Source organism: Haliaeetus albicilla, chromosome W, assembly GCF_947461875.1.
Source record: "Haliaeetus albicilla chromosome W, bHalAlb1.1, whole genome shotgun sequence".
Taxonomy (NCBI): Eukaryota; Metazoa; Chordata; class Aves; order Accipitriformes; family Accipitridae; genus Haliaeetus; species Haliaeetus albicilla.
In genome coordinates, this window is record NC_091515.1 from 24,848,575 (window position 1) to 24,862,787 (window position 14,213).

At 39.3% G+C, this 14,213-nt stretch overlaps 1 protein-coding gene across 1 annotated transcript in view; it reads right to left on the reverse strand.

Annotated features, from left to right (window-relative positions):
- Positions 1-587: 587 nt before the first annotated feature.
- Positions 588-14,213, reverse strand: part of LOC138683343 (potassium/sodium hyperpolarization-activated cyclic nucleotide-gated channel 1-like) — a 255,360-nt gene continuing 241,734 nt past the window's right edge. Inside the window, exons 7-8 of the mRNA XM_069775035.1 lie at positions 5,931-6,095; positions 588-4,041 (exon numbers count right to left, since the gene is read on the reverse strand). Coding sequence (XP_069631136.1) covers positions 3,227-4,041; positions 5,931-6,095 — 980 coding nt within the window. The 3' untranslated portion in view covers positions 588-3,226. The remainder of the gene's footprint in view (positions 4,042-5,930; positions 6,096-14,213) is intronic.

Genomic DNA, 14,213 nt, shown 5'->3' on the forward strand with positions numbered 1-14,213 from the left:
ACTGATGTAGTTTCATGCCAATTCTTGTTATGAGTGAATGAAAGTTGAGTTTTGTGAGGCAAAGGATCCCTGGTGTTGTTTCACCTTAATCCTGACCTGGGAATCAGTGAACCTGAGTCATTGTCCTGAGAAATTGGGACGTGACAATGATAGAATATAGTTTTCTTAAGTTACACTAACAACTACTTGGGATTCTCCCCCAGGATATTTGAAATTATATATATAAGTAAACTTCAGTTTGAAATACTTGTACTCAAGAAATATTACAGGTTAGTGGTAATGGCTTAAATGAGAGTTTTGTGGGGAAAATATTTTTTAGCACAATGAATTCCTCTAATCTACAGAGGAAATATTGCTTAGGAATTGCTTGAGTAAATCAGGTAGTATCCTTGAATTTCTAAGCCCTCTTTTTCCTACTGTGCACGTAATTACTCAGGCTTTTTTTTCCCCACCTCCCCATACTTAGTGCATATCATTTCTGGGGCGCAGAACAAAGAAAAGAGAAAAGCAAACAGTTCTTCTTTCATGGTAAAGCAAAACTTGTTCACTTATAAAGATATTGGAACCAAAAAATATTCATGGTTTTATTGTTTATATATTTTCTTCAGTTTATTAATAGTATTTTTTATATTTATTTATGGCTTTGAGCAAAGACAAAAGAAAAAATCTAAGTCATCCCTGGTCATACAATTATTGTAAGAATCTGATCTATAGTCTTCCCAGCAGCAGTAAGATCCAACCTTTTTCATTAATACATTTCATCCTGTACAGATGTGAGATTTCATACTTATGGGCTTAGTTATGTACAGAGAAAATAGGTCACTTCTGAAACTAGCAATGGACCTTTATATTACAGGAATGTGAGTAATTTGTTTCTTAATCTGAGTATATATACATTCATATATACATATATATACACGTATATAATTTTATACCCTGTACCTTTTTTTTTAACATACAAATCCTAGATATTGTCCACTCTATTACAAAGTCATTAAAAATTATTATGGTTTCACTGAAAAACAATGTGAATTAATATTTCTTCATAGTGCTTAAAATAAAATAAAAGTATATATAAAAATATTTGGCTACTAACCCTGTTTCTCCTAGCAAATGTAAACCTTAAACAGTTTGAAAGATCAGTATATGATCTTAATTAACTGTCAGAATTTGTTAGTATTGAAATAATATAAGGGGTATTGTACTGATAAATAAATGGTCTTGCAGCATATCCATAATGTTCCAAACACTTTTAAACAATCGCTTCTTTGTATACTACTCTGGGCCACTTGGATTAATGGCAGCAGCATGTTAATGGGTTAATTACACTGATTTTTACTGGTGAGTGGGAGTCACCAAAACTGGAAGTTTATTTAAAATTTTTATTTGATGTACCACTTTAGTAAAAGGTATAACAGGCAGCATGGGTTCAATCTCTGTTAACTTTAGAATATTTACTTGGCTCTCAAGTACATCTGGATTCACTGCATTACATAGTTTGTGATGTTATTTAATTTTTCCATGCATTGTTAAACTCAGCATTAATGGGAAAAGAAGAACTCCTTTGCATTCACTTGCTTCACATGAGTCAGCTGGGTTTTAAGGAACAAAATATCTGCTTGTATCATATCCATAATGCTGATTTTTCAATGAGTTAAATTATGACACATTTAGTTTCAATCTCTATTTAATGTGACAAATCAGGCACAAATGATTACGGAAGAACTTTTTTTGTGGATAACATAACATGAAGGTTTGAGCAAACAAAACAAAACGTTCATGGAACAGTATGCTTTAACCCTGCTTTCTGTCACCATTTCCTTTCTGTTTTGAAGACATAAAAAATAATAAACCTTGTACCTATGGGTTATGGTTGGCACTACATGCCTTAGGATATACTAGCCATCTAATTACAATAATCGTGCATTTCCAGACAGACTAGATGCTATATTATATATATTTTTTTTTTAAATTAACACCACAGTCAACTACAAAACTACAGTGAAGACACAGAAAGCACCTGAAAGCCTAAATCAAGCTGTGGTTTACAAATAATCCTTTAAATAAAAAAACCTCACTTCTAGACTTAAACCAGAGATTCAAAGTCAGCATTACAGGAATTTTAAGGTAGACACAATTAATGAATGGTTATTATTTTCTAAGATACTGTAAAGCCTTTTCCTAAAATGGCTGACTGAACCTATTTTTATCGTCTTTTTTTTTTCCCCGAACATGCATGGAATATTTTCAGATGCTATTGAGGGCAAGGAGAAGAAAAGTGATGGTATTGGTGAAGTACAAGCAGTTTGCAGGATCAAGCGTACAATTTTGCATAAAACATTGCATGTAAAAGTAACATTGTAGGTTTTAAGCCATTGCATTACAATTCAACAGTTGTGTTGCACTTAGCTTTAACAAATTTTAAAACTGTAAATTTTGAAGTGAAGAGCTGAACCTAAATTCCTAAACAAAGACCTTGCAATGGTACACCACACAGCAGCTATTTTTGTTTGGGTCTAAAAAGTTATTTATAATGGCAATATTTATAGTCTTTGTAAAAGTCTTTAGCAATGTGAAGATTGAAGTCCACCCATTTTTCTGAAACAACAGAATGGTTGACATATCGTGAGGTTACAATCTATCCAGTGGAGTACTAGTGCCAGCCTTTTGACTGCAGGTGTTTTCAATTTATTTGTTTTCCAATTTAATTCTGAATGGAAAGTGCTAAAATATGAAATGCAATGGGAAATAACAACTGAATTCTTCATGTGAAATTAATAACATATATGTAATAAATAAAATAATGAAGGTTTCAGAATATCACTCAATCAGTGCTATGTTTTAGTTACATTGATTTTTTTTAATATACTTGTTTGAAGTTTGTTATTGTCTTGACAATTTTCCCATGAAAATAGCAAACCTCATAAACAGAGAAATCTGTCAGACCGATTTTAAAGTCGACATGTTAAAATTAAATAATATTAAAGCTGAATTTAGACTTCTTTAATGGTTGTAAGAAAGGAAGACATGAATTCAAACAAGTTTTTTTAATTCCTTTTATATATATATTTATATATATATAATTTTAAAATTTGTTTTGTAGGGCAAAGCTGTCTAAAGTATTTTTCTCATAGTAGACTGCTGGGGTACATTAGGAAATAGGCTAAAACAGTTCCAGGAACGGTTCTCAGTTCATTACAAGTCTGTTGCTCACAGTTACCAGGGATCATAAGTTTGATGCGAACCGCAGTTTGTCTCCCTCGGGCTCTGTGCTTAAGACCATGGAAGAATCCCTTTGCAGAGGGGCTGTGGGCAGCATGGACCCCCAGTTCGGGGGGATGGCTCCTGAGGACATCTGTCGGAAGAGTGAGACATGCTGGGGGACAGTGGCCTGGCTGGCCGGAGGCATGCTGGGGCCAGGGGCGGGCTGCGGGAGGGAAGCAAGGGACTCCCCCACAGTGGGGTGAGGCCTGGCAATCAGGGTGGAGATCTCATGGGGCAGGGAAGGCTGAGAGGCAGAGAGGGGCCGCACCTCCCGGGTCAGATTGGTGTTGTAGAGGGCCTGGGTGCTCTTATGGACCTCGTTCTTCTGCACAGCACCACGCGGCTGCTGGGGCACCTGCGGCTGCTGCTGCATAAGGGAGAGCTGCGAGGTGGTCGGTGAGACGTACTGGAAAGTTCGGCCAGCCAGAGGGCTCTGTATGGGTGGGCTGCAGATGGCGGTGGTATAGGAGCAGGGCGAGAGGATGATGGCTTGCTGGGGTGTTTGTGTGCTGGGTGAGGTGGAATGCAGGTTTCCGTGAGAAAGGCTGCTCGTGGTGTAAATGGGAGGGGACTGCGTCCTGACACGCAATGATGAGGAGGCGGTGGAGGTGCTGGAGTTTGGCACAGGCATCTGCTGCAAGCTCACTGGGGTGATGGTCTGCACCATCTCTCTGTCATGCTTCACAATCTGCTTCAAGATCTCGTTCTCCTGGTTGTTGAAAACCCTGGTGTTGAGGTCCTTCTGGAACTTCTGCAGGAGGATCAAGTTCTTCTTCCCTTTACAGAGAGGCAGAAGAGTTAGCAAGCCTGACACACAGGGGCAGATCTCCACTCTGACTTTGCATTTCAACCCCCATCACTGAGGCCTATATTGGCATTGTAAAAGCCTCAGCAAACACCAGACTGAGCACTGGCCACAGCTCGGCAGTGAGCCCACTGTGATAGGCTGCGCCGCACTGATCTCCCCAGGAGCCAGGGACCAAAGAGCTCACCCCTTGTGGTGGAGCGGTGCTGAGCCTCTCCAGGCATCACCACAGCAGCTCACGCTGGCATGCAGCTCCTGACAGCTGGCCTCCACGCACACTTAGTTCCCCCTCTCTCTGCACCAGCATGGCAGGTTTTCATAACACCATTGTGCTCAAAGACACCTGAACTTTCTGTGCCTCTTCACTTGTAGTGCATTGCTATTACTACAATTATTCTGAAAATGTAACCATGGTAATTTACTGAAAAACAGGGTGGAAAAAGCCACCAGTCCACGTGTATAACGTCCTTCTCATTGCAAAACAATCCCAATTTCCACTAAACTGTTGCATAAGTTATAAATATATCTGTCATTTAGCACATTCCCTGGAACTAATTATTAGACATTAGTAACCAGTGAGCTCTAGCTTGCAAGAAATCATCTTCTTAAATATTTGTGAATTAATATGAACTCATGGCTAATGTGACACCTGCTTACACAATAAAGACTGCTATACACCGTGTCCTGATGTTTGCTTGATGGGTCTCAGTGTCTACAAGATGTACATGCTATTCTGTGTCATCAGATACACACGAACACAATTGCACTCAATTGTTTCTTCTTTTCAATAAAACAGTTCATATTTTATCTTTTGTCCTGTGTAGATTTCATATTGTAAACACAGCACTTCAGATGGAATTACTACTCCAAGAGCAGACTGAACTTTACTACTAATATTATTTAAGCACATATTACTTTGAGTTTGACTACATTTCCAAAGAGTCGAGAGACAAATTATAAGAGTTTGAAGTCTTGAAAACATAAATTAATGCACTGAGTGTTCACAACCTGCAAAATACTAAACCAGGTCTATTAAATATTTGAAACCTTTATACATGTATTTAATTTCTTTACTCTTGCTATATTAAAGAAAACAAGTTTTCTTCCAAATCAGAATAAACAATTTTTTATGCATAGCTGCATTTTAAAACCAGTGTCAATAATGATGATCAGAGTGCACTTTTCCCCACCAAAGACCATATATTTTATCTAGTATGTCCTATTAGAGAGGTCCAGAATGTCTGGACGCACAACAGCAGACTTCACACACCCTGTTTTGATAATCTGCCATATCATTCTGCCTTTCACTTGGATATCGTTGGCCTGCTTTTCTGATTGCAAGCAGATCTCAGTAATGCCAGTGTGCAGCCATCAATGCTAGCAGTGCCCATGTTGTGAGGAAAATGAGAGTCCTGCTGCAAAGGATTAATTCACTTCAACAAACATGGGTTTTCTGAGTGCTGAGAGACTTCAGCTCTTCCCAGCATATCATCTGTAAACTATTTATGTAGGACAATGTCATCCACTGCTCATGAAACTGCAATAAACCCTATGAGTGCTGAGGGCAGCAAAAGAAATATACAGGATTAATAAATAATACTAATGATAATTAAAGTATACAAAATAATCCACAGAGGACTATGAGAGCTTTCTAAAATTCAAAGATTTTTATTATTTAAAAGTGAGCCTGCAGAATTTCTTGTCTGGACATGTCTTATTCATAGATCAACAGAACATTTACTGCAGCATAACAGAAATGAAACTTTTAAGAAGGATTTAATCTGGGCATTTTATCCTTCAACTCAAGGAAAAGAAAAGGTAAAAAAGTTTTAAGAATTTAAAATATGGAAAAAAATAATACCTATCCTGTCAAGTCTATCAATTGCCACCGTTTCAAAGGCCCTTCTCATCATGGGGTACTCTTCCAGGACCTCGTTGAAGTTGTCCACTGAGAGGGAATACAGGCGACAGTACGTGTCTGCTCGTACACTGGCAGTTCGACGGCCCTTGGTCAAAAGGCAAATCTCTGGGGAGAGAAAAATTCAACACACACAGGAAACAAAGAAGTTAGTGAACTATGTGAAACTTAAAAGCTATGAAGTGACTTAGTGCTAACAGTACTCAGCAGCAATTTTTCTACTGCTGTTTACGCAAGGTTGCAGGGGCAATTCTGAAGGTGTTTGATTCTATTTTTGCTACTCTGAAAAAATAATTTATCTCCTTTAAGAGCCCTGCTTATAGGTTTTCTGTCTGGACTCTGATTTTATCAGGCCTTTTTAAAAAGAAAAAATCTTCTTTAACTTATAAGAAATGATCCATCTGCTGTCTTGCTGACTCAATTAACCCAAGTGATTCTATTGATTTTTTTAAAATATTCAGCTGACATAATCATTCACCAGATTTACTAAAGCAATTTAATAATTCATATAATGATATTTGAATATAAGAACTGCTCTAAGAAAAAAAATGCTTCAAGCATGAAAATGCCTTCTGTTTCCTTGGGTTTTATGTCCAAGGTATTTGGGGAGAGCAAATGTATGATTTTAGACTTTTTTTCCTCATTGGGCTAAACAACAGATCCCTTTGAACCTCTGCTTACTCCATTTGATTAGTCTAGTAGACTTTCTCTGCAAGTGCCTCCAACAGGAGTTCATCATTCTGGAACAGAGGAGACCAAAGCCATATGCAGAGTCCCAAGAAACAGCCCCGATTTTGCAACTGCTGATTCCTGAACCCGCAGGAAGAGGGTTACTGGATAAAGGTCAAAGTCGATGCCTGAGGCTTATAATATGCTGGTTTTGGCTGGGATAGAGTTAATTTTCTTCATAGTAGCTAATATGGGGCTATGTTTTGAATTTGTGCTGAAAACAGTGTTGATAATGCCAAGATGTTTTTGTTATTGCTGAGCAGTGCTTACCCAGAGCCAAGGCCTTTTCTGCTTCTCACCCCACCCCACCAGCGAGTAGGCTGGGGGTCCACAAGAAGCTGGGAGGGGACACAGCTGGGACAGCTGACCCCAACTGACCAAAGGGATATTCCAAACCATATGATGTCATGCTCAGAAAGTAAAAGCTGGGGGAAGAAGAAGGAAGGGGGGAACGTTCAGAGTGATGGAGTTTGTCTTCCCAAGTCACCATTATGCGTGATGGAGCCCTGCTTTCCTGGAGATGGCTGAACAAACACCTGCCTGCCAATGGGAAGTGGTGAATGAATTCCTTGTTTTGCTTTGCTTGTGCGCATAGCTTTTGCTTTACCTGTTAAACTGTCTTTACCTCAACCCATGAGTTTTCTCACTTTTACCCTTCTGATTCTGTCCCCCATCCCACTGGGGCAGAGTGAGCGAGCAGCTGTGCGGTGCTTAGTTGCTGGTTAGGGTTAAATCACAACAAAAACATATGGGGTAGAATAAGAGAGGCGCATAAATAAATCTTAGGGAATTTTCCAAAGTCTTCAATATTCAGACATGTTATAGAATTCTTCATATGTTTGTAAAGTTGTCAAAATATTACTGATATGCCACTTTTTAAATGCATATATGATAATTCTTTTCTGCATCTTTGCCCCTCTTTTCAATTAAGATTTACATTAGAAAAGTTTGTGAGGCTTAGTATTACTTAAAATAAAAGAATGTTTAACACAATATTACATAAAGTAGAGTCAGTTAGAATTATTTTTCATTATATATTCCAGTTAGCTAAAAGTCAGGGTCTTTGCAGGATACTTCAAAATTAAAACCAATTTGGAAGCTTCTTTCAAATTGTCTATCCATTCTTACCTATCTTTTCATATTCCCTAAAAAGTAAAAATAAAATATGTTTTCTTTTAGATCACAACAGGTGTTTTATTAAAACATTCAAGTTAATTTATATTAAAATACAAAAAATTAAAAAGTCAGTTGCAAGAAGAAGTGTTTGAGTTGATCCCATTTTCAAGTCTGGGCATAAGAACACACTTAGAAATAGAAACAATTCTTGGACCCTACCTAGGTCTAGCAGTTGAGAGCAGTGAGTTCATATTTGTTCATATTTAAATACTAGCAGTGGGCTAGGAAACTGTCTCCTACCCTGCTTGTATGCTTATCACAAGCTATCATTCTCAATGAATTCTGGAAATACAAATATTCTTCATTAATAAAAATAAAGAGTTCTGAAGGCGTTACTTCAGATGTATAATGTGCTAGAATAGTACTTTCTTGGTTTGTATGTCTTTAAGAAAACACATTTTTTATTAATCTAGAATGTAAAGAACCTTAATGGTTTTCAGTCTCATACTTCTTGTTGAGGAATTTCCATATGCCACCTAACTCTGAAGGCTTAGGGGCTAAGATGCTTAAATAATAGTGGATAAATCTGTGGTGGGTTGACCCTGGCTAAACACCAGGAACCCACCAAAGCCGCTCTATCTCCTTAGCTGGACAGGAGAGAGAAAATATAAAAAAAAGCTTGTGGGTCGAGATAAGGACAGGGAGACATCATTCACCAATTATTGTCACGGGCAAAACAGACTCAACTTGGGAAAAATTAATGTAATTTATTACCAATCAAATCAGAGTAGGATAATAAGAAATGAAAACCAAATCTTAAAACACCTTCTCCCCACCTCTCCCTTCCTCCCGAGCTCAACTTTACTCCTGAATTCTCTACCTCCTCCCCCAGAGCGGCGCAGGGGGACGGGGAATGGGGGTTGCGGTCAGTTCATCACATGTTGTCTCTGCCGCTCCTTCCTCTTCAGGGGCAGGACTCTTCACACTCTTCCCCTGCTCCACCGTGGGGTCCCTCCCACGGGAGACAGTCCTCCATGAACTTCTCCAACATGAGTCCTTCCCAAGGGCTGCAGTTCTTCACGAACTGCTCCAGCGTGGGTCCCTTCCACGGGGTGCAGTCCTTCAGGAACAGACTGCTCGAGTGTGGGCTTCCCACGGGGTCACAGACTCCTTCGGGCACATCCACCTGCTCTGGTGTGGGGTCCTCCATAAGCTGCAGGTGGATATCTGTTCCACCGTGGACCTCCATGGGCTGCAGGGGGACAGCCTGCCTCACCATGGTCTTCACCACAGGCTGCAGAGGAATCTCTGCTCCGGCGCCTGGAGCACCTCCTCCCCCTCCTTCTTCACTGACCTTGGGGTCTGCAGAGTTGTTTCTCTCACATATTCTCACTCCTTTCTCCCAGCTGCTGTTGTTGTGCCGCAGGTTTTTTTCCCCCTTTCTTAAATCTGTTCTCCCAGAGGTGCTACCACTGTCATTGATGGGCTCGGCCTTGGCCAGCTGCAGGTTCGTCTTGGAGCCGGCTGGCATTGGCTCCATGGGACATAGGGGAAGCTTCTGGCAGCTTTTCACAGAAGCCACCCCTGTAGCCCTTCCGCTACCAAAACCTTGCCACACAAATCCAATGCAAAATCAAAGTACATTAACGTGGGATTAATACTAGTATTAAATGTATTTAAACTCCAACAGCTTTGGGGAGAATTTATAGAGACTAATGGCTATTGTAAGAGTCTTGACCTAATGTCCCTCACAAAACCTGATGCCCACGAAATAATGACAGTTTGCTGTAAAGAGCCAGCCAGGTCAAACAGAAGTCAGTCCTTTCCTCTTCCATCCCCTAGCTCAGCCTGACCCCTTCTCCTTTGAACCCACTGCTTTTTGGTTACAAGAGTGAGAAGGAAATTTTGCCGAAAAGGAGCAGTTAAATGCAGCAAATGACTGTTCCATTTCTTAAGTTTTACAATACATGGTTGAATTTATAGATAACAACTATCTGGAAAATCTCTGTGACTAATGATCACCTTGATTTTCAACTTTCTTCACTTAAAATTGCTGCAAACAATACTAAAGACATAAGGAGGTGTCTTCTGCTGTACTCAACAAATAAATATACTCGAGTCTAAAAACATCACATGCCTAAAACAAACATTGACTATGGATCCCAAGCATTCTGAAGAGTGTAAAAAATAATGGAGAAAGTACTGTTTTCATCATTATTAATATAGAACATTGCATTTTTGATTACTTCAATAAGAAGTATAGGAAGAAACCATAAGAAACAATGCTAGATTTCATCGCAGGACAACAGGACCGTGGAATTCATGGGTGTTACTGCAATAAATATCATTACTTTTTCCCCTTCTTTCCTCTTCCATTATTCTTGTCAAGTAAGGAGAATGGAAAGAATCACTCTGTAAACTATACATCATATTCTGCAAACCCTGTCAGCCCACAACTTATGGTTGAAGAGTATCTTTTCAGAAGGCTCTTAATAACCATAATAGTCTTCTAGTTAGATACGACAATAAAGGATGGGTCAGAAAAGATATGAGAAATGTCCCAGAGCCTAGAAACTGATCAGGAGTGCCACTGTGGAGCCTGAATGCTCAGGAAGCAGGGAAAACTTCATGTTCCCAGCTCCAGTTGAACGGTCTCTTTCAAAAGATGAACTACATCCTTCTGACAGAAAAAGTACCATGTGATGAACATCCATAAAATGCATTTCCAGCAATGTTTCTTGACTGATTAGAGTTGTATTATAGCCGCTGATATATCATCTATATTGCTTTGTTATACGTATCAATAGTATCATTTGTAATCTGGCCACAAGACTAATGTGCTTGTTAATTGTATGTGTTCTGCATTTAAGTTCATTTCATCTATTAGCTATTTGCTTGGAAAAAACTTTCAAGCATAATAAGACATAATATATAAAATCTCATTTACTTGGACTGGAGAGCAAGAACAGAGAATGCCAAAATGTGTTCCCATCAAACACTTGTGTTCTTTTAAATAAATCAAAGTAATATTTTTTTTTTTTACAAATAAATAAACAATAGATTTCATGAGGAGAACTAAGTAATGAAAATATCCATGATATATTTAAAATGAGTCTTAGTGGCATCAAGTACACCAGGTACCTTCAACAATTACACTCTCCTTGACGTTCAGTTGATTTAAACGGACTATGAAATACAGTCAATAGCACAGGAGTGTGCAGTGAAAGACAAAGGGCACAGACTATTTTCAAACAGCTTGGACAAACAAGGTTCTTTATTAGCATAAAAAGAAAGCGGTGGCAGCATATTACTCACTAATATTCCCATCTGCGCTTGGCATGGTGCACTGCCTTCATGCTGATGCTTTCAAAGTGTCAAATGCTTTATCTTTCCTTTCCAAATGTAAGAATGTCTTCAGTTCCAATTAATAATTATGTATTAGGCTACAATGAACCTGTAATTCAACTCTTAATGCGAGTTTTACTTTAATTATTTAATCCCTTTGGACAACTGTTCCCTAGAACATTCTGAAACAAATGTCAATCACTGCACTAATGAAAAATGACTATTTGAAAGTACTAAACAATGCTAAAAACATTAATTTGTTCATACATTCTATATTTAATACAAATGCAATTAATTTATCTGTGAAAATCACAATTTGTGTTCTGCTAAGATCTTTCTCACAGAACAATGCAGCTCTCAGAAGAACATTGAAAAGGGCTCAAATACCATGTACTTTTTGCTGTCAAGACATTGAACTAAACCCCACAATAAAAAAAATTTGAAGCTAAGCCTGTTCTGAAGGTTATAATTATAATAATCAAAACTGATCAACAATATACCAGTTGCGCACATACATGGCAGCATTTCAGTAGGAGCATCAGGTTCAGTTTTTGGAACACCATGAATTTCTAAAGAAGCTTGCCCATATCTGTATCTTGTAAAACAGGAAACATGTAGATCATATTTTATTATTGCATTACTATGACAAAACATTCTGGATAGGAAATTCTACATACCTGAAAGACAGCACTAAGGAAGACTGATTTTAGGAAAACCTGAATGAGTGAAGGTGAATGATACAACCCATAGGTTGACTCTTAAAGAATTAGGATTAGTAGGCCTTTTGTAAGGGCCACAGTTTTGTTACCAACTGCAATCAGGTTCATAGTTCTTATGGACTATATCGATATGCCACTGTAGGTGCTAATTTTCCCCCTCCCCTGTTGCTATGTGATTCCTTAACATTTTTTTCCTCAAGAAAATAACTGGTGCACCTCTAGCAACATTTGTGATGTTGCATTGCTTTATTAGTCTTTGCTGGATTGGTACATGAACTGGCTACCCTAGCAATAATTACCTGTTTCCAATTTATATAGACCTATGAAAAACCTTTTCTTCTGGGAAGCAGTACAGCTTAGCTGACAGTGTGGCACCTATCCATTAACTGTCAGTTCATTTTCCATATATATTATACTCCAGATGTAATTACTCAACTTTCTATGTCATATTAACATTTGACTAGAGATTGAGAAACTTCAAAAACCAAAATAACAATATAAAGTTGCCTTGAAGACAAAATGTGTCCACAAACAGATAAACTGATAATAAGGGAAACAGTGTGAGTCAAATAGTTAGCTGGTTTATTAAAGATATCAAACTGGTCCTGTATCCATGGAACATGAGTCCTTCCCACAGGCTGCAGTTCTTCACAAACTGCTCCAGCATGGGTCCCTTCCACAGGGTGCAGTCCTTCAGGAGCACACTGCTCCAGCGTGGGTCCCCCACAGGGTCACAAGTCCTGCCAGAAAACCTGCTCCAGAGTGGGCTCCTCTCTCCACAGATCCACAGGTCCTGCCAGGAGCCTGCTCCAGCACGGGCTTCCCACGGGGTCACAGCCTCCTTCGGGCATCCACCTGCTCCGGTGTGGGGTCCTCCACGGGCTGCAGGTGGATATCTGCTCCACCGTGGACCTCCCTGGGCTGCAGGGGGACAGCCTGCCTCACCATGGTCTTCCCACGGGCTGCAGGGGAATCTCTGCTCCGGCGCCTGGAGCATCTCCTCCCCCTCCTTCTTCACTGACCTTGGTGTCTGCAGAGTTGTTTCTCTCACATATTCTCACTCCTCTCTCCGGCTGCAGTTTCTGTGCCTGCCGCAACTTTTTCCCCTTCTTAAATATGTTATCACAGAGGCGTTACCACTATCGCTGATTGGCTCAGCCTTGGGCAGCAGTGGGTCCATCTTAGAGCCGGCTGGTATTGGCTCTGTCGGACACAGGGGAAGCTTCCAGCAGCTTCTCACAGAAGCCACCCCATCCCCGCTACCAAAACCTTGCCACACAAACCCAATACAAGTTCCTCAGCAGGAAACTTGTTTCATCATGTAGCAGGCATATACATTGCTGTGCAAATGGGCAAGGAGCTATTCAGACCATCTGGTTACTTTCAGCGGCAGAAGAAAGATGGAAAATCAAAGCAATTCAAAGGCTTGGGTCAGTTGGTCTAACGCATTTGGGAACGTTTTGTGAGAATGGGACAGCAGATTAGAATATTGTTTATTTTATAGAGAGCAATGAGTTACTAAACTATTATAGACGGAACTTAAATGTATGACAGCTCTTTGCATCCCCCCATGCTTTCGTGCCTTTTTATAGCATGTCCTGTAAGTCTTCAGAGCATGTTTCCCAAAACTACCAGCTTTAGGTAATTCTCCCTAAATCTTCATAACAGCAACTCTTTGGCACAGTGCTAAGATCAGTAGTTCTTGATTTCCTTCAAGCTACTGAAGTTGTCCAGTGACCAGAAACTAGCTAACAGGCACCTTCTTGGTGTGCCAGTCACAGGAAGGGACAGTAACCTTCAACCTGGGGCACTCTGCTCCCAGCTTTACAACAGGAAATGTGAGTGATATTTTTTCTTTAGCAAAGGACTATATAAACTTCAAGCAATTAAAAAAAACCAACAGTAAGCTTCTTGAGAAATGGAGAATCCTTCAGAAATGGAGTGATTTTCCAGTTCCATGTTGACTTAACCATCTCTAATACAGAAAACAGAGAGAAGCTGTTTCATATGATAAAATTGTGATTGCTTTAACATATACTTTTGTATGTCTGTCTCCTTTTTCTTTATTAAACTCTGGAAAGCATCAGATACCTCTATATTTAACTATTTTTTCTAACTTTTTAATATCTTCTTTTTATCTTTCAATATATTATCATTAGTGCACAAAATGGAAAACCCAGGGATAGGCTACTTTTTGTTATAGACACTAAAATGACTAACACCAAGTCTTATGATTAGTCAGAATGTAACTTACACAAATTAAATGAGTTTCAGTAATTTATTTTCTCCACAGTAATAATTAAATGCTATGCCAGAT